Source organism: Carettochelys insculpta, chromosome 3 (assembly GCF_033958435.1).
Source record: "Carettochelys insculpta isolate YL-2023 chromosome 3, ASM3395843v1, whole genome shotgun sequence".
NCBI lineage: Eukaryota > Metazoa > Chordata > Testudines > Carettochelyidae > Carettochelys > Carettochelys insculpta.
Genome location: NC_134139.1, coordinates 74,904,758 through 74,931,843, shown reverse-complemented (window position 1 = coordinate 74,931,843; position 27,086 = coordinate 74,904,758). Strand labels below are relative to the sequence as shown.

General features: G+C 47.2%; 1 protein-coding gene across 3 annotated transcripts in view; it reads left to right on the top strand.

Moving 5' to 3' along the window:
• The first annotated feature begins 896 nt into the window (after positions 1-896).
• The window catches only part of TBCE (tubulin folding cofactor E), a 54,183-nt gene continuing 27,993 nt past the window's right edge, over positions 897-27,086 (top strand). The window contains exons 1-5 of one of the 3 annotated variants that reach the window (XM_074990142.1): positions 897-988; positions 2,330-2,467; positions 4,589-4,673; positions 23,665-23,853; positions 26,656-26,744. In XM_074990142.1, the coding sequence (XP_074846243.1) occupies positions 2,368-2,467; positions 4,589-4,673; positions 23,665-23,853; positions 26,656-26,744 (463 nt within the window). In that variant the 5' untranslated portion in view covers positions 897-988; positions 2,330-2,367. Of the gene's footprint in view, positions 989-1,013; positions 1,479-2,329; positions 2,468-4,588; positions 4,674-23,664; positions 23,854-26,655; positions 26,745-27,086 lie in introns of those variants that run through there. The other 2 variants (XM_074990143.1, XM_074990141.1) reach the window with 2 other exon arrangements.

Here is a 27,086-nt window from a genome sequence, read left to right as displayed (position 1 = left end):
TGGTCTGGAAAGAAAGTTCCATTCTGCAGCTTTCTAACAGACAAAAGTTCCTAAGTATGCGCACGTCATGCACCTTTTCTGACCATCCCACGTTTATGATGCACCATGTGATGCACCAACACCTGCATTGTCATGTGATGCACCAACACCTGAATTGTCAACCCCTTGCTTTTCAGGTACTCTGTGACAAGGTGGTCCAGTGCGAAGAGAGGGATTTGCATTCCATGTATTGCCCCACTGCAGTTAGGGAACCTCAACATGGCAAAACCATCCACTATGTCCTGCACATTTCCCTGAGTCACTGTCTTTTGTAGCAGAAAAATAATGATTGCCTTAGGTACCTGGATGACAAAGGCCCCCGCTGTAGCTTTGCCCAGTGCTAATTGATTGTCCACTGACCAATAGCTATCTGGGGTTGCAAGCTTCTATAGAGCTATTGCCACATGCTTCTGAACTGTCAGCGCAGGTCTGTTTAGTATTGCATTGCTTCAGGGCAGGGGAAAGCAATTCAGAAAGTTCCATAAAAGTGGCCTTATGCAAGCAGAAGTTTTGTAGTCACTAACTGATTATTCTAGATCTGCAGAATAATGGAGTCCCACCAGTCTGAGCTGGTTTCATAGCACCAAAACTGGTGCTCCACAGTGTACAAAGCATGGAGTGCAGCCAGCATCCTCCTCGCCAGCTTTACACATTCGTGTACGTCCTCGGAGTGGTCATCGCTCCAACAACAGCTCGGGCTCTGCAGATACTGCAGCACAGTGCGGGACGTTACTCATAGCACTTGCCACAACGGGCTAGCCTTGCAATGGCTATAGAACTACGTAACCCGGGAGCCGCTGAGGCACCGATGGGCGGTTCTGGCGGAAGAGGGGGAGGAAGTTGCGAGCTTCGAACCAATGGGAAGGCGCTGAGGGGCTGTGACGCTCCGTTTGGGGCAGGGCCGCCGGGTGTGGATGGGAGGCTCGCGAGCCCTCTGGTGGGAGAGCAGGTACCGGTCATTTGGCTGCTAGCGGGGTGCGAGCGGCGGGGTTCGGGCGGGGGCGCGCGGGGTTTGCGGCGGCGTGTTGCCGGGCAGGGGAGACGGAGCGGCTGTCGCCGGCTCCAGGGAGCAGCGCCCGGCCTGGGGAGCCCTAGGCCCCGAGCCGCCGCCCCTGCACCTTTTAGCGGGCGGCCGCCGGGCGAGGTGATAACGCGCCACCGCCCCCTCCCCTCCCCTCCCCCACCCCACGGCGGCCCAGTACCAGCTGCTTGTTGGCTCCCAAGGAGCGCGGCCTCGCGCAGACTCGACCCCCGGGGGCCTGGCTGCCTGCGCGGGGTGCACGGCGCTGCGCGTGGTTCGGGCTCCAGGGAGAACTGGAAAACGTGCTTCTGGTGCGATCCTGGTCGCGCCTCAATCCCCATCGGCACCTCGCGTGGCCATCGCTGGAGCTGCTTCCGCGTCCCCGGGTGCGGCCCCGTGACACCCTCGGGGCTGACAGGTATTGGGTACAGTGTGGGGTGTGGATGGGATCCACGTAACTCGCACCACTATGTGTCGTTGTTTGTCACGATATGCTGGTCAGTTTACTGTCCCCATCCCAGTATGGGGTGGGATAGGGTGACACACCTTATCTGCCCTAAGCAAAAAAGAAAAGAAAAGTTGCCTGGATTTAGCTCTTCTTTTAATTCATAGGCTGCAGCAGCCTCCCCTCCCATCTCTGCAGGTGCCCCACTTCTCTAGGGCCAGCACCTGGCTGGTCCCTGGCACAGCCCTGCAGTGCTGGAACAACCTCCTTCCTGCAGCAGACTGGACCTGCTCCAGCCTGTACTGGTTTACCATAACTAGTAAGCCTCATCTGTTTTAGGATGAGGCTTACTGCTAAACAGGTTACACTTTACCATCCCTAGTTGTAACAACTACTCTTTTGTGGACCCCTTACACACAATCTGTGGGCCTCCAGGTTGAAAACCACTGGATTAGAGGGTCAGTCTGAATAACTGTATGAAGTTTTCTGAATTGCTGGAGACATGAAAATCGGGAGTAAAATCCACATGATGGTCTTTAGAAAAGTAGAATTAGTTGGGGAACCATTTTATTTTTGCAGCCTATAATAAGTAAAGAACTTGCTTAGTAGTAAATGTCACTTGCATAGTTATTCCAATAACAATTAAAAAAAATGGAGTGTGTTGGTGGGGAGAATCGGTGTTTGCCACACTGAAAGATATTGCCGTGACACAAGAACTTTTTCTTGTCTCTTAAGAAGAGATTGGGGATGATGACAAATACACACTGGTGGTTTTAAATTAAAATTTTTGGTTTGGGTCAACAGTGTTGTTTCCCTTTCTCCAGATCTTCAAATAAGGATCTTGGATGCCAGCTTCCTCACAATGACTAATAGTCTGCCTTCTGACGTGCTTGGTCGAAGAATCTTATGTGATACAGAATACGCAACTGTGCGGTATGCTGGAAGCGTTCCTCCCACAACAGGTAACGTTAATGTTTTGTAAAAGTAGTAGTTACATTTTGTATGAGAGTGCTAACTGCAGAACCTACTGCCATTTGTTATCTGTGTTTGTTTATTAATCGGTGCAGATTGGCGCTGGTTGTTTTGCAAAATACAGCTAGCTTCAGTACAGTCCCAGTAGTATTAGAATTTTCAAAGGTTTGCTAATACCTGAGGTATAATACACTCATCCCTTGCTTAAGCCAGTACTCGTAAGTAAAGCACTTGTTTAACAAGTAACACATTTATTTACCTTAGTTCATTCAACAAGTGAACTCAGCCCGCTAATATGAGCCTAACCCCCTCCCTGTGGCTCTGCCGTAGTCTGACTCCCCCACAGACCCAACCTGCCGCAGGCTTAACGCCCCCCCCCGCCGGCCCTGCAGACCCAACCCGCCACAGGCTTAAACCCCTGCTCCATGGCATCCAGACCCCCGCCCTGCAGCACCAAGCTGCAGCAGCCAGGCGCTGGCCCCGTGGCCCCAACCCTTGGCAACCTGACCCCCTGCCAGCTCTGCAGACCTAAAATGCGGCAGCCTGGTGCCCAGTGGCCCCAACCTGCGGCACCCTGACCCACCCTCCTGCCAGCCCTGCAGACCTAACCCACCGCAGCCTGACTCCCCCTGCAGGCCTGCACACCAACCTGCATCAGCCTTAATCCCCTCACCCGCCCCATGGACCCAGCCTGCAGCAGCCTGAACCCCCAACTTCTCCCACGGACCCAACCCACCACCAAGTTTTAACCCTCCCTCCCACTCATGGCCCCAAACTGCCCCCCACCTTTAACACCCCCGGCACCCCCACAGGTTCACTTACTTTTCAAAAGCAGCGCCACCTGCTGCCACTCCTTCCCTGAGCACTGGGAATTAGAGACTTTACGTTGTATTTTAATGGGAATTTAGTGTCCCTTTTACGAGTTTTCACCTACAAGCAGAAAGTTGAGAACCAATTGTGCTCGTATCGCAAGGGGGGTGTGTGTGTATGTGTATATCTATATGTTTAAAGTAACTGATGTGATAGTCTTAACAGTTGCTTAGCAATGGGAGAAATTGAGTTCAGTAACTAGAAGCTTTGCCCTTATAGCAAAGTCATCTTCTTAGGATAGTGATCACTATGTGTGTACTACTCTTCTTATCCTAAATAAAGTCTCACAATTGTAAGATCATTTTCTTCCTCACCATCCTTTAACATGGGGTGATGCTATCTAGGCTGTACCAGTTCTAGAAATTGTACTCTGGAAAAAAACATTTCTCTCTTAGAAAGTAGTCACTGGCTAGGTAGCTACGGAATGCTGAAGGAAGAGAACGGGACTTGGACTAGGGTGAATATCTGTGAATCTGTTGCTAGATTAAAATTAATTTTCTTGAATTTGTTATCTCTTACACAAACAGCAAAAGTAGGTGGTATTTCCAGAACCCTCTCTGTGTGTTAGAGCTTTATACAAAGCTGGGGTATGTGATTTCCTAAACAAAATACTTTTTGACATTATTTAAATTTTGAGGGATCTTTCTGATTAACAACATCCTGGGCTAAATCTCCTCCTATATCAGTGATTTTCTCTCATTAGCCCAGGAGAGAGAGAAAATGGATGCATAACTTTAGTAACCGTTGTAAAGTTCGAGGAGTCTCTGTGCTGGTACAGAATCCTCTTTGTAGCCTTGGGGAAGGAGAGACAACAGTCCCTCTCCTGGCCTTTCTGTAGGACTCTGCATAGCCTTGGATCCCTTTCCATGCTCCGTTATCTCTCTCGCTCCAGAAGCTTGATACTTTCTTAGTCGTTCCTTAACAGTTGCACATTTAATAATGTTATCCAGAATGTAGCTTTTGGTGAAAGCATTAATAACCATACATTTTGAGAAGTAGAGGAAAAAATTTGCAGAAACATTTTCATTGCCTTCAAACAAGGGTGGCAACTTTTAGGTCAAATCAGTTTTTGAAGCCCAGAGTTACAGATGGACTTGTAAGCAGACTTTATTCTAGAATTGGTTATGATCTTTTTCTACAGAGAAACTGATGTATTCCAATGTCACATAGTGTACATAAAATGTTTGAATCTCTAAACCTTAATATTTTTGAATTAATGTTGTTGTGGTTATTATTTTAAGGACTTTGGCTTGGAGTAGAATGGGACAATCCTCAAAGAGGAAAGCATAATGGCAGCCATGAAGGAATACAGTATTTTAAATGCAGGTAAGTATCTTCTTAAGAAAATTATATATTTCACAAGGCCACAAAGGGGGAAAAGGGAGAGAAGCACTGACCATACCCAGGAAGGAAGAAATGATAATATTAACAAAATACTCAAGAGTTTTGTCCATTAGTATATAGGACCTGTTACAAGGGCCATTGAATTTACATTAAATCCTAAAAGCCTACATCCTTCTGCTAGCTCCATTCATAGGCATCTTCCACGCATGTAGATCCAGTTGCAGGTGCTAACCCACAGCAGCTGATACTGACCTGGAGATTCTTTTGCATCTGTGCAGTCTGACTTCTTGATGCTATTGCAGGTGGTCTTTGGCTGTTTTGTATTGTGAAAAGGTGCTTAAGGCTCTGTAATGGGTCAGCAACCCCTGGCGCTGGTGCCAAAGTGGCATGCAAGCTGATTTTAATTGGCACAAGAAGCAGGAGCTCAGCCCTGCCCATCCTCTATGTAGTTGGAAGTGTGCTCAAAGCCATGCCTCTTGTGAATTAACAGAAGACTAGCTCTTGCTACCAACCACCACCTAAATGGTAAAGCTGTGCATCTAAATTTATTTGTTAATGAAGCTGTTCTAAGTAAGACTGTTAGTGACTTTTAAAAATATCACCGGCACTCTGACCATACTTAGAGGTTAAAAGGTCTAATTTTGGCAATGTGTCTCAGAGGTTTCCAACCTCTGCTCTATAATGTAGCAGAAAAATTACTGTCATCGGACTCTCTCCTTACACAATTGTGTGGTGTTATTTAGTCTTTGTTTACTGCCTTGAATATGGCTAGAATTCAGATATAAAATTGTGCACAAATGCACTTTGTCCCCCTCCCTGCATTTAAAAGTATTTACCTTATTACCCTTAATACTATTTTTCTTGGTTTGAGGGGGAGGATGTTTGATGCAGTAAAGGACCATATTGCATTAATGGGCCACGTTTTTTTCCCCCCCTTTCATTGTAACAAATCCGGGTGAGAGTAAGCATAATCTCTTTTCACTTCCGTGCTGTGTAATAAGAGTATACTTTTATTTAATACTTATTTGAGGTTACTATTTTTGCCTGACATTGTTAAAATTACCTCATTGTACAGTAGGATACCAAGATGCACACATTCAACTTGTGTGTATCTCAGCTTAGCGTGACTTTAAGTGGTGGGGAGCTGGAGCCTGGTTCCAGGCTGCGAGGTGCCAGCTCCCTGCCACTCAGAGAAGCAGGAAAACTGCCCAGCTGTTGCTGCCCCTGACAAGAGCAATTTCCCAGTACCCAGGAGTGGTGGGGAGCTGGGAGCTGCTGCCTGGTTCCCAGCTCTTCCAGTTTGTGCAAAATTTGAGTTACGCAAGGTTGCACAGGCACCCAACCTTTGCATAATTCAGAGGGTCTACTGTATTAAAATTCTTTTTAGTATCTTGTAATTTTGTGTGGTTAGAAAAATGAGAAGAACTTGTGGAGGTTTTACTCTATGGTCCCAAGAAAACTCTGGAGTACAAATTGTTATCCTTGTACATGGTGTCTAGTTTGGATTAAATTAGTAACACATTGACATTAAGGTTATAAATAACATTTCCAAGTCACGAATTGCAAAGGTTTGCAGCAATGTTAAGTTGCTCAAATTGTACATTGAGTATTTTGAGTTACTGGATACAAATTGTACTCAAGTATGCAACTTGTACTTAATGCATTATGTTAATATTTTTATGCAGACTTTAAATATTGTGTCCTGATTTGGGTCTCTGAAATTAAGATTAAACATGTACATAAACAGAAATTGTTTGAAATTTTTAAAGGAAACTTCTGCTGACTTTGTGACTTCGTAATGTACTTTTGTAATAAGAGTTATATATAGAAGATCTCTCTTTATTGTTATGTAAGTGGCTAAAATTGGAAACAGTGGGCTATGAACCAAAAATTTACCCTTCTCTTATGGGAAGCCAGATCTATCCATCCCCAGTGGACTGAAATATTTGGAGATCTTTAGAGAAGAGATTTCCTGATCCTTTCACCCTTTTCCTTCTTAAGGTCCTCAATAATTGCGACGGAGCAGTTAATCTCTTATTTATTAATTTTTAACCAAAATTTGTTACTGTTGAATAAGGGTAACAGAAGATTTTTAATCAAACTGAATAGTCAAATGTATTGCTGTGAATATTTGAAGTAGGACCATTTTTTCTGTTGATTTTATTTTGTTTGAGAATTTTTTTTATTCTAGTCTTTTCTATTTTACAATTGGAAATGACTGCTGCAGCCAAGTGACAAAAATAGGAAATGTTGTCTTGAACAAGAACTTAAATATCTCCTGTGGTTTTGCAGTTAAATCTTTATTGTGATATTTAATGTACAAAGTAAGCAGATGGCTGTTCAGATTTGTTATGGGGATGGCAATCTGCCCATAGTAGTTGATTTTGGAAATGGCAACTTCCTGGCATCTGCAGTTGAGCATCTGACTTGTGTGTGACACATCCCGTTCAAATCAATAGGGAAAAAAATGCAATGTCTGTCTCAATGTGCAACCAGTGAGAGAACTCCTCCCTGGTAAGGGTTTCCTTTATAAAAATAAGTGAAAACTGTCCATAGTTGCCATACGCATACTCTTGTAATAGGAGAAGCATGATACTTGTGATGTTTTGTTCTCCCTCCACGAGCACAATATGTTGCCATTCTCCAAGTACCTTCCAGATATGTGTTCTCAACTTGTAAGCTGCATTTAGTCCTGGCATGGGGGATACGATCACCCATCTTTATGACAAGGTAGGAAGTGAGTCTGACCACTGTCTTCTACTAGAACAGGGTTATGATATAGCAAAGCGTGAGAGACACTGTTCTAGGGTGTCATATAGAAACAGCAGTACATGAGGTGAAGCATATTTTCAGTTTTCTTGAGGGAGTGGGAAATGGATCTAATTTACTTCCATGTCACATGTCCCAGGAGACCTGCTGGACTCAAGTAGGAAATCTCTAAGGTGAAGGGTGATTCCTAGAGCTGAATCAAAAATTCAGGGGCATTACAAGGCTCTTTAAAGAACTTGCTGTGTCAGCTACAGGAAATCTAGTCCTCTGAATTCTTAATGAGGGACAACCACTTTGGGCTCCAGTTTCACACCATCGAGGAGTTAATCCGTTATTTTGTTTAATGGCTCAAATGTAAAACAAGCTAATGTTCCCCAGAAGGATTTCAAACGAGCTGGTGCTCATCCTTAGCGAAGAGGCAGAAATAGAAAGGCTGGATGAATCCTGTTTGCTAAAGAAAAGCACAAATGTCAGCCTGTATGTTCTAAAATTCGGGACTTGGCTGGCATGGAAGCCCAAAAGGTTTTATTATAAGAAAATGAGGTGGTAAAATTAAGGTTCTCCTTTAAAAAAGGGGAAAGCATATAGCTTTGAGTGATGGATGCTCTTTTGCCCTACACCTAATAATCTGATGAAGTGAGTCTGTGCTCACAAAAGCTCATGCTCAAAACTTTTCTGTTAGTCTATAAGGTGCCATAGGACCCTTCGTTGCTGTACCTAGTAATAGTGATTCATAATAAAATTGAGCTTAAGGAAGAAAAAGAATTACACGTTTACCGAAATCCAGTTAGCTGTAGAATTCGAATTGAGACTTCTCAGGGCTGTCACCGTTTTCAGGTAATGTAATTAATAATGGGAGTGGCTCAAATGCTTTGAATTCAATTGAAGAAAAAGGGAAAAGAGCCCCTCTGTTTCCAAGGTATAATTAATTACACTCTGCCTCAGGAGTGAGATATGATACAATTATGTGGCATGTATGTGTCTGTGTATGAGAGGACAGGCACCTAGCAAGTAGTCCAGCCTGAACAGGGAACTAACAAAAGCTGAGTCTACACGTGCACGCTACTTCGAAGTAGCGGCACTAACTTCGAAATAGCGCCCGTCACGGCTACATGCGTCGGGCGCTATTTCGAAGTTAACTTCGACGTTAGGCGGCGAGACATCGAAGTCGCTAACCCCATGAGGGGATAGGAATAGCGCCCTACTTCGACGTTCAACGTCGAAGTAGGGACCGTGTAGTCGTTGCGCGTCCCCCAACGTCGAAATTGCGGGGTCCTCCATGGCGGCCATCAGCTGAGGGGTTGAGAGACGCTCTCTGCAGCCCCTCAGCTCAATGGTGGCCACGTGGAGCGGCCCCTTAAAGGTCCCCTCCCCCTCCCTTCCTGTGCAGGAACCTGAGGGAACGTGCAGGCAGCAGCCCAGACACACGGCCAGCCTGCACGTCCCTCAGCAGCCTCAGGACCCTCAATGGCCTCCTGGCAGCCCCCCCCCAGCGCCGCCAGGGGACCCCCCGCAAGGGGAGCCAGGGCAGCCAGCCCAGCCAGGCGGGCAGCCAGGCTGGCAAGCGGCAGCGGGGCCCCTCCTGGATGGAGGCCGAGCTGTGGGACCTGCTGGGGCTCTGGAGTGAGGAGGAGGTGCTCCAGGTAATGGGGAGCAAGAGGCGGAACGCGGATGCGTTCGCTCGGCTGGCCAACGGCCTGGCTGCCTGGGGTCACCCTGCCCACACTCCTGATCATGTCAGGAGTAAGGTGAAGGAGCTGCGGCAGGGTTACTCCCGGGCCCAGGATGCGGCCAGCCGATCTGGGGCCGCCCCCGTCACTTGCCCCTTTTAGAGGGAGCTCAGGGTCATCCTGGGCCCCTGGCACACCACCTCCCCTCCAGCCACCCTTGATACTTTGGCCGACAAGCCCCAGCAGGCCCTACAGCCGGAGTCCGCCCCAGAGGTAAGCCCCGCCCCCTGGCCCCCCCCCCGCCCCCCGGAGCCTACCCCCGGGCCATCGCGGCAGGAGGAGGAGGGGGGCTCCTCCTCCGCAGAATCCGGGCTGCAGATCCTCCTCCTGCCATCCCGGAGCAGCAGCCGGGCCTCCGCCCTCCGGGGATCTCCGGACCGTGGGAGTGGACCGACAGGTATGTACCCCCCTCTGGTGTACACCCCTGGGCTTGAGGGGTTGGGGGTAATAGATATGTGTCCAGGGCCCCCCATATGCTCACATGGCCATGGCCCCAAGGACAGCAGGGCCATGTCCCTCACAGCAGTGCATCAGCCCCTGCCCCTCCCCACCACCCCGCACGACAGTGCCATGCCCCATCCCTGGGGCAGGGGGAAGCAGAACCTCGAGGGGCCCCCGGGAGGAGGGAGTGGGACACCCCGCAGCAGCAGCAGCAGCATGTGATGGAGTGGGGGGAGTGCAAAAGGGAGACTCAGGCTAGATATGAGCAACAAGAGCCGAATAGCTCCCAGGGGCAAAGGATGACCCTGGGGCTACAGCTGGCATGTGACACCTCTGCCCTGAAGAAAGAGGAGGGAGGAGCCGAGCTGGCTTTGAATTGGGGAGGGAGGGCGGGGGCCACAGGTAGAGGCTAGGGGAAGGGAGAGCTGGAAGGCAGCCAGCCTGAGGAGGGGGAAGTCTGCATCCCAGAGGGGCACCCCTTGGGGTCTTCTCCCCAGGACGGGTTGGAAGGACTGTCTCTTCTGACAGCTGGTGCTGTCACTCCTGGGAGAAACTGGGCATCTGTGGCCTAAGAAACCTCTCCTGTCAGACCCTGCGGAGTGAAGTGAGAGTCGCTCCCACCAGGGGACGGGGTGCAGTGCAGGGGGACCCCTGAACCCCATCCATCACAGCAGCATCTCCCGGGGACGGGGAACCTGCAGCACAGGGCTGGGGGGACAAAGGCCACGGCTCGGGGCCCACACTAACGCCTGTCTCCGTTCTTCTTCCCTCCCTCCTCTCCTGTGTCCCGCACCTGCACCATCGGAAGGACCGGAAGAGAGCGCCGGCAAGGCATCAGTGGTCCTGGAGACCCCTCCGGGGCCATCGCTCCAGGCAAGCCCCTCAGCTGAGGACCGACCGGCCCCACGGCAGGCTAGACGGCGGACCCCGCGCCACCACCAGCCGACGGCGACGGACCCCCAGCTGCTGGCCATCCACCGTCGGCAGCTGGAGGTCGCGGAGCAGCACCTGCGGGTGGAGCAACGCCACCTGCACCTGCAGGAGCGGGCGCTGGCCTGGCGCCAAGAGGCATGGGGGGCCTACATGGAGACTTTCAACCGCCTGGTGGACTACCTGGCCCCCCGTGCCGCGCCGGCCGCCGCAGCGCCCACCCTGCCTGCTCCACCAGCTGCTCCGCACGTCGCCGTCCCGTCCGCCATCGCCCCACCACCGAGGGCCGGAGCGCCGAGGGAACCCTGGAGCCAGCTGAGACTCGCCGGGCATATCTTCCGGTCCGCCCCGCCCCCAGCCAGCCCCGGACAGGGCTGCGGCGGGGCTCCTGGCCGCCCACGCCCAGTGCCGGACTTTAGGGGCGAGGGGCCTGGGACGTGGCCCCCCCCCTTGTATATAGTTGGGACTTTTTAATTTGTGCCCCCCGTTTGCCCCGTCCCCCCCATGTAAATAGTTCTCCCCTTTATCATCCCTGGTTTTCTTTTTGTTAGTGAACAAACTTTTTTATTACTATTATTTTATTTGTACATATTACTTTGGTTCCACACGTTGTATATAGTTTGTTCTTGTTTTATTTATAGTTTAAAAAAAAAAAAAAGTTCTAAAAGAAAAAGCAGTTTAAGTTCAGCCACAAGTGCGTGTTGTCATTTGTCCAGGAAAAGTGGGAGGGGGTTGTGGTTGGGTGCTCCATAGTGTGGGCATTGGGGCAGGGAGTGTGGTGGAGGAAGGGGTGGGCAGTGGGGGGCCTGGCAGAGTTCACCCCGCGGCCTCATCATCGAAGTGGGCCCGCAGGGCCTCCCGGACCCAGGTCCCTTCGGGGTCCACCTGCCGACTGGGGACAGCGGGTGGCTGCACGTCGGCCCTGCCGGCCTCCACAGCCCAGCCCTGAAAAAAGGCCTCCCCCTTGCTCTCCACCAGATTGTGCAGGGCGCAGCAGGCACCCACAATCAGGGGGATGTTGTTGGGGCCCGCATCCAGGCGGGTCAGGAGACATCTCCAGCGTCCTTTCAGGCAGCCAAATGAGCGCTCCACCACCTGGCGCGCGTGGTTCAGGCACTGGTTGAAGCGCTCCTGGCTAGCGGAGAGATGGCCCGTGTACAGGTGCATGAGCCAGGGCCGGAGGGGGTATGCCGCATCTGTGATGATGCAGAGGGACATGGTGGTGTCCCCCAGAGGGATCTCCCGCTGGGGGATGTAGGTCCCCGCCTCCAGCCAGCGGCACAGGCCCGAGTTCCGGAAAACCCGGGCGTCGTGGGTGCTGCCAGGCCAGCCCACATAAATGTCCTGGAAACGGCCCCAGCTGTCCACCAAGGCCTTGAGGACCACATAATGGTAGCCCTTGCGATTGATGTAGCATCCTCTACTGTGATGCGGGGCGCGGATGGGGATGTGAGTCCCATCCAGAGCCCCGAAGCAATTGGGGAAGCCCAGGGTGGCAAAGGCCACGATGGTGGCATCTGGGTCCCCCAGCCTCACGAGCCTGTGCAGGAGCATGGCATTGATGGCACACACAACCTGCAAGGAAAGCACATGGGACAGCACCAATGAGGGGTGAGCAGGGTGTGCGTGGCCCTCCCCTCCTCTGCCCTCCCCTGCCCTGCCCTCCACCCGTGGGTTCTCTTACCTCCATGAGGACAGCCCCAACAGTGGCCTTGCCGACACCAAACTGCTGTCCCACGGATCGGTAGCTGTCTGGAGTGGCCAGCTTCCAGACAGCAATGCCGACCCGTTTCTCCACAGGGAGGGCACGCCGCATGGCGGTGTCCTGGTGCCTGAGTGCGGAGGCGAGCCACTGGCATAGCTCCATAAATGTCTGCCGGCTCATCCTGAAGTTCCTGAGCCAGCGGTCGTCGTCCCACTCCTCAAGCACCAGCCGCTCCCACCAGTCGGTGCTGGTGGGGTAGCTCCACAGACGCCGGCATGTGAGTCGGGGGTGGGGGCGGGGTGCTGCAGGGTTGGGGGTTGAGCCCTGCTGCCTTGGGGGCAGCTCCTCCTCCGGTGTAGCAAGGAGGTGCTCAGCTGCCTCCTGCATGGCATGGATCAGGGCAAACCCTGCTCCTGCCGGCAGGGCTGGGTGGACCTCTGGCGGCTGCTGCTGCTGGGGGTCCGTGCCTGCGTCGCCCGGGGTCTGTGTGCCTATGGCTCCTCAGACCACATGCTGTGCAGGCTGTGTGTCTGGGAGGGGCCCTTTAAGGGAGCGGCTAGCTGTTGCCCCGGAAGCGCTAGTCCGCCCTGTGACGCTGTCTGCAGCTGTGCCTGGCATCCCTATTTCGATGTGTGCTACTTTGGCGTGTAGACGTTCCCTCGCAGCGCCTATTTCGATGTTGTGCTGCGCAACGTCGAAGTTGAACATCGACATTGCCAGCCCTGGAGGACGTGTAGACGTTATTCATCGAAATAGCCTATTTCGATGTAGGCTTCACGTGTAGACGTAGCCAAAGACATACATAATTCAAAAAAATAAAAGGGGGGGAAAAAAGATTATGTAAAAATACCCAAAGATGATGCTGCTGGGTTTTTTAAATATTGATTCTAGAAGAAGGAATCTTTGAAAGAATATGGTAGAAGGCCAAAACTGTGTAGTTTTTATTGAACTGAATTTATTTATACATTTAAATCTGTTTTAATACATTTTTTGAGAACTGTTTTAATTTGTAACAAAGAGGAGGCCGTACTAGTCTATATGCTATCAAAACAAAAAGCAGTCAAGTAGCACTTTAAAGTGGGTCTGTCCCACGAAAGCTCACCTAATAAACCACTTTGCTTGTCTTTAAAGTGCTACTTGACAGCTTTTTGTTTTAATTTGTGTTTCTCTTATAATTGGCCTATATTCTGTATTCATTAATGCAAAGTATTTAAATTTGAGTTGGGGCTTTCACTTTTCTTGCTTAGACTCATTGTGTCTTTAACTTGGGAAGATGTTTCTGGAGAATATGGAATGGACTATTGATCTTGATCTTAATAAGCTTTGAAGCATTCTGTGTACTATTTTTAGTTTGTGCTCCAATTACACAGATGTAGGTATGGTTATCTTAATAACTGAAATGTCAATCTGAATTGACAATATTAAATTCCCTACTGTTGTATCAGAAAACAGTTCTTCCCTATTTCTTCCTGTCATTAAGAAAAGCTTTAATAAATTGATACACCTTCTAAATGACAAAACACAAGGTACCAGCAGTTACGGCAGAGAACTATGGAATGTCTGTTTGAATATATAATTAGCGCTATACTTTAACTACCTCTCTAACTTTCTGCAAAGATAAGTTTTTCAGGAAGTGGGTCAGGTGTAGATGTATCTGGGGTGTCCTAAGTGTCCTTGATTTACTCCCCCTTCCTCCAGTGAGAGGAGGTTTTCTTTGTAGCTTGGTGTCGGCTCCCTAACACCACCAACCCTTCAGCCGCTCCAGCACGCTCCTCTGGTGTCATGCTAGCTTTTACATTGCCTTGCAGATTAACTATATGTGTACCCTAAGCCCAGGGCCATCCCTAGCATTTTTGGTGCCCTATGCAGCCCCGTGTGCGTGCATGTGTGTGGGGTCCACGCTCAGGGACTGTGGGTGTAGGATTGGTGGGGGGCAGGAAGGCAGCGGGAGTTTGGTGCACCCTGCCCTCACTCTCTCATCTGCAGTGGCAGGAAGTAGAGCAGGCTGGACTGGGTCACTCTACGTCCTGCCACTGCTGGTGAGCGTGGGTGCAGACCCTTTCCCTGATGCCGGTACCACCATCACCACCCCCAGCTAACCCCCCAGGCTGCATCACTCATGGGGGAAGGTTTTGTGTGGGGGAAAGCAGGATCAAGAAGAGGTAGAGTGGGGTGGTTAGCGTGAGGGGGTGGAGTGGCAGCAGAGCAAGGGGTTAGGGGATTGTCTCAGGCCCACATGCCCCTAGGGACTGCTCTGCTGTGTGCAGCCTATGGTGGGGCCAGCCAGAGTATGAGTGCGCTACGCTGCTCCAACCCGTATGCAGCAGCCTGGGGCATTATGAAATTTGGGCAATTTGGTCTCCCAAAGTCTGCAGTACCTTACACAGCTGTGTATTTTAAGTGCTGGTAGAGGTGACCTTGCTTAAGCCTCTTGAAGGCATCTCTCTAATGCATTTACAACAGGCCTCTACTGGGAGGTAAAATTGATTTTAGATACACAAATAGAGTGGTGACAGTTGCATAGGTGGAGTTGACTGATCTAAAATTGATTTTTGCCACCATCCACACAGCTAGAGGTTAATGAGAGAAATTCTCCCATCTCCTTCCCTTGCTCTTTGCAACTGCCAGGAGTACGGGGGTTAACGATGGTGCCATGACATTTTGATTTAGCACTTCCCCATGTCCCAAGGAAACCGCTCTTGTCAGGGTCAGCAAGAGTCAGGCAGCCATGTTAACCCGAGACATGCACAACTTGGTTGTGTCTGTCTCAAGGGTTTACTCTACTAAACTCATAGTAATGCCAATTATGCTGTGCCCAAAGGAACAGAGTGTACATCAGCTTGCTTGTTTTCATTTAGGATCAGTTTCTAAATAACTTGACATCTCTGAAATACTGTTACAGTGAAAACTATGGTAAGTTCATCGTTAAGAGTTAAGATTTAAGAGAGAGTGAGCAAGGGTAATGGAAACAGATTTCCTATAAAACAAAACCAATATATGCGTTCCACAGAGTCAGCTTAACTTTTAAAGACTAACCACTAGTCTAAACCAGGCAGAGCTGTCCTACCTATATTCAGAAGACACAGCTGTGTAAGGCACCAGAAGATTTGGGGCATGGCTATGTTGTAATGTCCACCCATCTGCATTTTCCTATCTCTGTTCTGTGGCTCTGCTTCCTCCAAGGAGGATCTAGTTAACTTAAAAGTGGAAAAGTCTGCCAGACTTATAAGCAGAACCTGTGAAGAAGCTATTCAAGTGGTAATGAAGCCATTTAACAGGCATTTGCCAACCCCTGCCAATTTCTAAATTTACTGTTAGTCTACAGGATCTTAGTTTAAAATATTTAGTTGCTGAACTTTAAAATCACATTTCTGAAACTCATCATTCTCCCAGCTGCCATTGTGTATAGGGGCACCAATTTAATAGTACTGCATAGGGCTTCATAAATAGGGTGGTCATGTTGCCCTGTGGTAAATATGGGGCACCAGCTGCTGCGAATAGAAGAGGCTACTGTCCCATGTCAGTGCTCCTCAGCAATGGGGGCTGCTGCCCCACAGTGAGGCACTGGGGATGGGGGCTCTACAGCATCCCAGTGGTGGGAGTGGAGGATAGGGGATTCACGTCCTCCTGGCAGGGGAGTGATAAGAATGGTGGCTTTGCAGCCTCCTGGAGGGAGCCAGGAATGTGACAGCTGCCCCATAGCAGGGGTCCCTGGCTGTGGGGGCTGCTGCCTTGTGGTGGAGCTTCCCCACAGAAGAAGCTGCCTCCCCGAGGCCTGGGATGCCAGGGAACAAGGCATCTTCCCTATGGAGGGGCTTCCTGGCAGCGGGAGCTGCTTCCCCAAGGCACTGGGTGCCAGGGAAACAGGAGGCCCACAAAATAGGGACAATTTGCCCATTTTCTTAACGTCAGGATGCCTGTGAGACAGCTTGAATAAGGAACTGTCCCAGTCAAAATGGGATGGATGGTCACTTTGTTTATACGATAAGCTATAAAGTTAAATGAGGCTGGTGCTTAAAAAGGAGCAAGAATAGATACAATAAAGCAGCATAGATCGTATCCTCTTTAGCACTTCTGTGAATTGCAGATGTCAAGAAAAACTATTTGCCGTATGCTAAAGTTTCTGGGACACCATTCATCTAAAAAGAATTGTTCATGTAATTAGAAACAATGTAAGAACTCAGGATCTTACTATGCTTAAGATCTAGCCATGTCAATTCTGTTACTGACCTAGAGGGGAGGAGGAAAACAGCAGTACCTTACTTTCTCTTTCCTGTAGTATCTGCTTAGATGAGGATAGAACAGTGGTTCCCAACCTTTTCACTAATGTGGACTCCCAAACCTCTCCCCCACCAACTATTTGTGGACCCCCATTGAAGCCAGTTCTGTTTCCTATGGTCATTTGTATTTGCTTCCCCCCGACACACACCCTACCCCAGGGTGGGAACCACTGGGATAGAACCTCCTACCCTCAAACGAAGGAGGGTTAGTAGCACTGGAGTCCAATAGAACAATAGAATAAGCAGCTTGCAAACACGTAATCAAAGAAATTGACACCCTAAACACAAGACCAGAGAGAACTGCAGCTAGTATCACTGACAGAGTGGAGGCAGGAGTTAATATCTCTTCAAACAGCAGGGACCTACAATTCAGAGTTTGCCCTACCACCTTCTACAGCCCTCTTGGGTAGTTCTTTGAACAGCACCTTTGTGCTGTTTAAAAAGCCAGCTCAGTTTGTTCTCCAGCAATCCAATGCAGCTCTTTATCCTGCTGTTTGAAGAGTCCTCCATACCTGTTCTTCAGCCCTTCGAGCAACAGATCAACATATGGAACAATTTGTCTGCTTAAGAAAAAAAGGGACCTTCTCCAGGAAGCTGAACCAGGGGCTGGTAAAAATGGGACGTATAGTCACCCTGTGCATAAATCCTAAGGACAGCTTTAAGGGATTCTCAAACTACATTGCACCATGATCCTCTTCTGTTAACAAATTACTACTCTATCCCAGGAGCTGGAACCAAAACCTGAAGCTATCCAAGCCCTGTTATCGTGGGTGGGCACCAAAACCCAAGGATCCAACCACAGGTGGGAGTGGGGCTGTAACCTGAGCCCTGCGACACCACACTGAAACTGTTGGACTTCAGCTCCCCACCTCCCTCCCTGAAGTTTTTGTGGTGTGCTGACTTCGACTGTATGCAAACTACACTTCTGTTACTTTGGCATACAGTGCTTGAGCTACCTGTGAACCAAGGCAGACAGGAGGGTATACAAGATTTGTTTGGCACAAAACTTTTTGTCTACCCCTTGAGAGTTGGCATTGAAGAGTTCTTAGGGTTACAGATCATGAACAAAGGCAGTGAAAATAAGAGCTGAGTAGAAAGGACCCTCCAAACCAGTTTGTTAACTCGGGCAAAACACCCTTGTCTTTTCTTTTAACTGATATGACTTCTCCAAAATATTAAGATCTCTTATTGTGAAACGTTTCCTAGTGCTAACCCCTGCAAAAGCTTGCATAAATAATTGTTGTTCAGACTCTTCGTAGCTGTAAGCTGTCTCTGGTAGTGTAAGTGCAGGATCATGTTCTGAGTCTCTGATGACTATAGTGAGTTGTCTATATCAGAGGTGTGCAAACTGGGGGGCATGCCCCTTGGTGAGGTGTGAAATTTCAAAAGGGGGGGGCAGGGGAATCAGCTCCCCCTCCCCCAGAGGGGGCCATCCACTTCCTCCCCGTAGCCTCTGTGCACAGTTGTCCTGTGCTGCACTGCCTGCCTCCCTGCCCCGGTGGCCTCTGAGGGCATCATTTCTGCTGGGGCCTCTGCTGCCTCCCCCATGGCCTCCCCTGGCTCACCAGACCTGCATTGACAGCGCTCCTGCTTCCAACCATTTCTGGCCTCCCAGCCACATTGTCAGCATATGTCAGCAGGAGCAACCTAGGAGTCAACATTTTGCAGAGGCCTCTGAGTGGGGGTAGTACAGGTGTGCTTTTACTGGGACAGTCCCTTGTTTCAGCTTCCCAGATTCCAGGCTTTTTTAAAACAAGAAGCAGTCAAGTAGCACTTTAAAGACTAGCAAAATAGTTTATTAGGTGAGCTTTCGTGGGACAGACCCACTTCTTCAGACCATAGCCATACCAGGCTTTTTTAAGTGCAATTTGTTCCTTATGTTGATCATTTGCTCTTTTGTGTAACTTTAAAGGGCTGCCCTGGAGGGCTGGAGAATGGGTGGGGCAGGCTCTTTGAACAGCAAAGAGATGCTGTTTTGTTTTTTTCCTCCACATTGGAGAACAGGTTAGCTGAGCTCTTTAGACAGCAAGATAAAGAGCTACTTGGGACTGGTGGAGAAAGAGTTAGGTGGACTCTTTAAACATGCTCTGTTGCCTCCCTTATGGCTTTAAGCATGAACTTTCTGTTTTAAGAGCTGCCTGGGAAAGTTGGGGTAGGTCGTAGGTCCAGCTTTTCAAACAGCAGCCCCAGGTCTTGGCAACCCCCTCTCCTCTGCCAGGAGATTGTGGAGCCCCCTTTCTCCATTCCCCCTCATCTCTGGGGCCTCCTCATTGGGAGGCTGAAGTGCCCCCATCACTGAGTAGCCCTGACAAAAGTATCAGTGTGTTAGTCTTTAGCTTCGAGAACAACAAGATGTCTTGTGGCACCTTATAGACTAACAGATATTTTGGAGCATGACAAAAGCACACTCTGGAGTTCTTTTTTCACACTGTCCCAGTTTCCCTCTAGTACTTCTCCAAGGAGTCCATACTGTGTAGGCCATGAGAGAGGGCTGCAGCAGGCCATTCCCCGACCTTGTATCCCCCCTCCCCCAGGCCTTTCAGGTACCAAAGCCCATATTTATCTGCTCTTCCCTCTTCCACAACTGGAATGTTGTGAACAGCTGATTCATGATGTTCCAGCTCTGGGAGGAATGGAGAAGATGATCTGAATATTTCCAAAGTGGGATTAGGCAGCTGATTGGAGGGCTAGGATACAGGGCGAAGATTTAGAGGTGATGAGGAGATGGATGTGAGACTTAGATTTATGCCGACAGAAAGATAGGGGAAGAGTTGCAGATGAAACTCATGGGAACTGTAGATTGGTGAGTATAGTGAGAGAGAGGAAATGAACCCATTTGGGAGGAAGCAGGATTTGAAGGAGAAGGATGACCGATGCTATGATATAGAAGAGGGATGTGGTAGATGGACCCAAAAAAAAAAGTGAATACCGGTTTGAATCATAAGCCAGGTCCCATGCTAGTCCCAGAGCCATTTGTAATTTGAATTGTCATTTGCATCTGAGAGATATGATGGGTAAGATCATGATTGTAAAGGTGATGTGATAAAATGTTTGACTTATGTGCTATGTTATGCAATAGTATGGGGTTTTTTGGATGGATTGGTCGTTTGAGCATTTAAATTGATTGTATGTTTTGAAATGATAGGGTTTTTGAGTGAGAATTTAATATGATATGAAAAACAGTTTTAGACAGTGATGTTAAAATCATTAGGCTTTATATATATTTTTGTTGCTGAAAGATTAATTTAAAGACAGTGAAATTAGCTAGTTAAATAGGAGATTATATATATTATGTGAAAGCATCTCTTATAACTACCATAATCTTTAAATTCAGGATGGTGTGCTTTACAAAGCCTGTTTAGAAAGTTTTAAAATAAACAAGATACACTGTTGTTATCTTGATACCTCCACGGAATAAGACAATAAGACTTTGAAAAAGTATTTAGAATACATATGAATAAAATGGGCACACACGTGCTGCCAGTACTAAATTTATCATAAGGACAGGTGTGTAATTTCCAACTGCAAATTTGAATGCATTGTGCCCAAACTATTTCCCTGCACTTGATAGCATCATAATTTCTCAAGATCATGTCAGTACACACAACATGATCGCCCAAGCACCTGGTGTAGTTAGAAACTGTGTCTTGAATTTTATAGAGGCTTTTTTGCTGTGTCCTGAGTGGCTGATTAAGCCTTTCACCTTGATATGCTATTATGTTGATAACATAGTCTTTGTTGGTTCCTCCCTCCCCGCTAACTCCCCACTAACAAATGCAAGTTTTCAGTCTGCCTCCCAGCTGACATCCTAACTGCTCATTTAATTCCTGCTGTGTTTCCCACCTGTCTGCCAGCTCATCTTCTTTCCCTTCTATTTACCGTGATACTCTTTAGCAAGTTGCCCTCTGCTGCTTCCTCCTAGCTGACATGCTGCTCTGCCCTCTGCTGCGTCGTCCTAGCTGACATGCCACTCTACTCTGCCAACTGCTGCTGCTCACTTGCTTTGCATCAGGTCTGCCTCCATATTTAGTCACTGTGACCTTAGCAAACCAATGCAGGTTACAATAGACAGCCAGGTAACCTGTGTGTGACACTTAAAGGCAAGCTAAGTGGCATTGTAATTGTAATAAGGACAATTTGCTTGTTTGTGGGCTTCAGAAAATGCTTAAAGCAGTTTAATAAGGGAGGCCCATACATTTGTGTTGATAAAAAATCCAGCAAGATTTCCTGCATGTGTGTGTTTATATCCTATAGGTCTAAATAACCAAACAATCAAAGATGTGATATTGTACTCCTGGAGGAATTCTGCAGCACTGTGCACATGCAGAATTCTTATCTCCCGAAGATTTCTTTGCTTCCCTATAGAGAAAGAGCAGCAAGCAAAGGGAAGCCACAAGACGCATTACATGCCCCTCCGTAACAGGATAGGCATGTTGTTTTTGGCATTTGGAGCAGCTAGTGGAGAGGTTAATCATGACAGGTCTGGTAATGCCTACATGACAAATGAAATTAATGACTTGCATTTTTATGTCAATTTTTATGTATCTTCCTATTTGTCCATTATAGCTGTATTCACCCATCCAGTGCTCTACACATACATTCTGTAACAATCCACGTGTCATGCCCCTTAATTAGGTATATTAAAAGTTAACAAGTTTAACTGGTAAACCTCATTCTAAATGCATGAGGCTTACCAGTTCCAGTTAACTGGTATGGGCTAGAGAAGCCCCTCCCCCGTTGCAGGCAGGTGGGTTGCTCTAGGTCCACGGAGTCCAATACGCTGTCCATTTGCCAGATATGGTGAACTGGACAGTGTGGTGTGGCAGAGTGCCTCATTAGAGCCGCACTTGTGGAACACCCTTTGGCCCTCCGCACACGTGCCCCACCACTTGGTGGGACAAGCACATAGTGGTGGAGGCAGCTGCTCCTGTGGCTTGCTCAGGCCGGCTGGTATGGCTCAGGGTGGTGGGGCAGCTTGAGTGGTGCAGCTCTGGTGAGTCACGGTCAGTTTGTGTGGGGAGAGGAGTAGGGTGCCTTGCTAACGGTGGGGCAGCAGCTGACTGGGGCTGTGGTGATTATTAAATTTCTTTTGGACACTACTGTTGTAGTCTCACAGGGCTGCCAAGTGGGAGAGACAGCTGGGTTGGAGGGGGTGCTCTCTTCTTGTCTCTTCCTTTCCTGTCCTGCACTTCACTAACTCTTCTCTCATCATACAAAACTTGAGCTACCTCTGGGTATGGTGCACTGCACAATATTTCACCTATTGGCCAGTTGCATCCATCCAACCTTATCAAATTCTCCAGCTTCTCCTAGCACCAAGGTTGAGATAATCAAATTTGTAGTGAAAATGTGACAAAGGTATCTAGGTGCTCTTTTGTTGTGGGCATTTATTGTTTCAGAAAAGGAGTTCTCCCTTTGGTAAACACAGTCCTTCAAATCTTTACATAAATTGGTTCTACGTGAATGTTACTTTTTTGAAAACGTAAAATTAATCCATATTCATGCATCGAAATCATAGAATGAATCAGTTGCATTGATTTGAACTGGCTACTTTGCAATGCTAAATACAGATAAGCTAGATGTAAATACTCACATTTTTAGTTACTATGTACAGTTTTTAATTCTAAAGCAGTTTGAGCATTGAGTCATCCATTTCGAATGTCACTTGTCTTAGTTTTGTGCCACGTCTCATGGAGTACTATTAAATGAGAGATTTGTGTCAGTGATGTTAATACAAATATTCTCTGAGACTTAATAGTCAAAGGCCCGTGTACTCTGTGACAAGGTGAATCTTATTTGTGTGGCTGGTATTCTGGCTCAGCAGACAAGAAATTTTTGCAGCAATTTCAGATAAACAGGGAAATGAATAATATAGTGCAGTAATCTGTCTCTATTCTGATAGTCTGTGTAATTTGTCATTGTCCCACTTTTTCAGATTTCAGTTTACTGAAGACTTTTGTTCTAAAAATGTAAAACAGAAATTGTCAGAGGGAAGCTGGAGGTTTTGATATAAAGCAGGAGCAGGAAAGATCTGGGCCACCAAGCCGTTTAATTCAGCCTGCAATGGGTGTTGGGGGGGCGTAGGGCAGAGCTTTGCATGCTATCCTTGCCCCAATAACCTCTGCCTGCTCCTATTGGCTGGAAACCAGCCAGTGGGAGCTGAGAGAGTTTCCTGGGTGGGGGACAGTGCTGCACAGTTTCTCAGCAACTATTGGCTGGAATTTGGCCAATTGGAGGTGAGAGTTTTTCCTGGGGCAGCGGCAGCCCAGGTGTTACCCGCAAAGCACAGAAAGCCAGGCAGTCTGGGGCTGCTGGCAGGCAGGGAAGCCTGCCTTAGAGTGCTGCTGGCTAGGAACTACTTAGGGTAAGCACCTTCCAGCCAGAGCCTGCTTCTGGCACCTCAGCTCCCTTCCAGACCTTGCACCCTTCCCCACATCCTTCCCCCAGACCAGAATCCTCTCCTGAGCCTTAATTTCTTCTTCTAGATCACAACCTCCAACTTCACTCAAGGTCCCTCTCAGATCCCACACCCTATCTTTCACCTCAGTCCTTTACCCTGAGCCCCCTTCTGCACCCAACTTCAGTCCTAGACCCTGCATCCCCTCCATAGAAAGGTACAACCATTGAGCACTTACCAAAACGTAGCTTTCAAAGTTAGGACACCAGTGTAACGAAGGCAATTCAAACCGCTTATTCAGGCATGTTGTAGAGACAGGAAGACAACACTGCATTGTTAAAATGTTGGTTCATATTTTTAAAGTTTTCTTCATACCAGCGAGGGCCAGAAAGAATTGTTCTCATGTTATTGTAATCTCATTGTATTGGTACCAGTGCTGCTAAAAACATCTACTGGGCAGAGTTGGTGATTTTATACTGAGTTCTGTTGATTGCAGAAAGGGGTGCATATGCTGTCTGATACTTTAGAACTGCATAATTCCACACTACTAGTAGAATGGTAATTCCATATTTTTTCTAATGTTAACCAAAGTACAAATAATTTAAAAAGTACCCTGAGAACAGGAAGTGGTTACCAGGAAACTGACTGTTTTGTATTTCTTCCTCTGTTTTGTTTTTGTTTTGGACACATCCCCTCTACCCACTTCTGCTCACCCTTCCAGACATCCGACTGGAGGATCCTTTATCCGACCAAACAAAGCAAATTTTGGAGTGGATTTTCTTACTGCTGTAAAGAACCGCTATGGATTGAATGATGAGGAAGATGTTGAGTGTGAAAAAGAGAATGCATTAGTCATTGGAAAGAAGACTGTGGAACTTGTTGGTTTTGACTCTATTATAGAACAACAATGGCAAGTATAATTTATATATATAAATCTGAGTTATATTATGGAGATATTGATTGCTATTGAATATCCAGGTCAACATTGATAACTCCATAGTTAAGGATGCGTTGAGTTTTGTTCTGTCATTCAGGAATTCAACATACATATGAATATTCGTGTAGCCTCCTCAAAAAAGGAAACTTTGAGTGTAGATTTTTTTTCCTGAGAATGTATGGGTGAACCTGTTAACTAGTTTAGGAATTTCAGTTAATCAGAAATGTGTTCTGTAAGATATATAGCATCCTGTGTCAGACATTTTTTGTCTTTTTGATAGACTCAGTTAACAGTATAACAGACTCACCAATCTTTCCAAAAAAGTTAAAACTCACTGAATTCTGTGCATAGGCCACATTTGAAAAATATGTAGGATTAGTATTTTCTTTGTGTAATTTTTATAATTGAAAGTTTCATCCAGAGTTGTTTTCTGGGAATTATAACCATGATTCTGTCTGTATTCGCTGTTTACAGACACTTGAGACTAGATGACTTGATCCAGTAGCATAGCTTTTGGCCATATGTTTTTTAAAAACTCAGAGTAATCTTTTCATTAAACATTTGTAGCCTTTTTGTCTTCTGCCCCCTAGAACTCTTTTGCAGATAGAGATGGGGATTTAAATATTTGTCTAGCATTGTGAATTTACATTCAACAACCTTGTGCTAGCAAATATAAAATCCAGCAAGTGAAATAGCTGAAGACAGAAACTGAAACTCATTAGTTTCACTGTTCTAGCTGAAGTAGATGTCAAGTCCCCGCCCGCTACTCTAACCCACAATGAGCAGTAAATCAGATTTCGTGTTTAGTTAATGCAAGATGCTAGTAGCGCAGGCCAGGACGTTCTTTTAATGGCTGTTTTGACAATATTACTTTTTAAAACTATGCATTCGAAAGGGAAGAACTTGATGGCCCTCACACCTTTATTATATGCTTGTATTGTGCAGGCTGACAAAAATAAAGAATATACAGTAAATTCTCAATTTTAACAAACCTTGATTTAACAGACTTCAGAAATAACATCCCCCCCAAAATTAATACTGGCAACTCACCGGAGTGACTGGGGCCTCTGGGGCTGGAGGAACTGCAGGAGTGGCTGCAGTCACTAGGGCTGGAGGAACTATGCATGGTGATGGGGCTGCAGCGAGGCACAGAAGCTCTCCTACCCCAGCCCCACGTATTCAGAGCGTGTCAGCGCCCAGCCGCCACTGCCTGCAGTGGTGCTGAGCAGCAGCTGTGGCATCGGAGGCTGCTGCACGCTGGCAGGCTGGGGGTGGCCACCATGCTTTGCCTTCGCATGGGTGTCTCAGAACCAGGGGCTGGAGGAGTCACAGCACTGAGCATGCTGAGAGCCATGGGAGGTGCAGCTACTCTCCCAATTACTGGGAGAAGGAGATGGACATGTAAAGGGAAGAAGGGGGCAGGCAGGAGAGGGAAAGGGACAGAGGACAGGAGTGAGTGATGGGTTGGGAACATCAATGCATCATCATACAGCATAACTGTTCAGACTTAAGGGCTTTTCGGCATTAACAGACACCCTGTTCCCCCATTAGTCTGTTAAATTGAGGGTTTACTGTATTTCATATTGCACCTGTTTGTATATAAACAGAGCCATCATCACTCAAAGCTTTTTGATTTGCGAAGGTGCAACTGTCCGGATTTTTTTTGTAAGTTCTCTCATGTGCATGTGTAATGAATTATGTTTTGCATCAGACAGAAAATATGCACCTTAATTTGCGAGGTTTCGAGTTCATATTAGCATATCATCTCAAGCTGTGACCTTGTCAGGTGTCAACAGTTAAGACAGACTGTGCTTCATTGGGAGATAGCCAAGAAACTGATTACTATAGCACCACAATATGCATTATGTTATATAGACTAATCAGACGTGACTTCAGTTCCAGGTGCTCACAGTCTGATTTCATGTAACAAAAGGTGAGGACAGCCATTTGGGGGCTAGGGTAAGGGAATGTCGTTTATCGTGAGATCAGCATTCATCATACACCATTATGATTCCCTTTAAGATAAATGTACGATATGTTTTATGAGTTTTGTGGGATTTGTTAATGTCTGTATCAGCTCAGCTCAGAGGTGACTATTTTCTGAATAAAAAAAATCAAAGGTAGAAAGCACACGTTACTAGTAGTTAGTGATTTGTCTTTGTCTATTCTAAGTAGCTCTTGGCTCTCATCTCTTGGGAGGAAGAGGGGGATGAAGTTAGCTACTTGTTGATAATCACAGTGGAGTACAGCAAAGGCTGCACATACATGAGTGTCTTTGTGGAGCTTGTGCAGCGATTGGGCGGTCTTCCCTTCTAAACTGATACTGGTACTGTCCTTCCCAGACACCAGTAAAAGCTACTGAATGGTTGAAAACACTATCCCCTCCACCCCCAGAATAGACTTAAAACCAAAAGTAGTGATCATTTATAATTATTCAAATTCCCATAGCACAATTTTTAAGATCCTGGATGTCCTCCCTAAATTCCAAATTAGGTTACTATATTTTGCCTGCTTAAATTACTCTATGCAGTTTAAACTGGATTGGGTCATTTTCTTTGCTGCTTTTACAAACTGTTCTGTAATGTTGCTGTAGGCTATTACATGAGAGCTTTTCTGTGATTTAGATGAAGATGATACCACTGTCTTGTAAGTCTTTGAATAGTAGTAATTGGAAAAATGATGTGAAAGGCATAGTGTTTAGATTTAATATCTAAGTGCATTTATATACGATATAATCTGAATTGTTTTTCTCTGTGTAAATTTTTTTTCATGTAGTCAGCTGAACAAACTGGTAGACATCTCATTGAGAGAATGTGCAGTGAGCCATGCTGGTCAGAAGGAGGAAATCAGCACAATGTGTCCTAGTATCCTTTTCTAGGGATGTTGAAATATGTGCTGCTACTTACGTAAATCAAATACATACTTCAGGCATTCCAGATGTGATCTGCAGACATGAAAGAATTAAACTTAATATTTTCAGAGGCAGTTAGTTCATTTGTATTAAATTTAGGGGCTTTAGTCATCTGTCCTCTAACTAGTTTTTGAATAGTAACAAAGAGGTAGCTGAGCTAGCTTGTACTCTTAACAAAACAAAAGAGCAGAAATCTAGCACTTTAAAGACTAACAAAATGATTTATTCGGTGATGAGCTTTCATGGGACAGACCCACTTCATCAGATCAATTTCATTACCAGTACAGACTAAGGT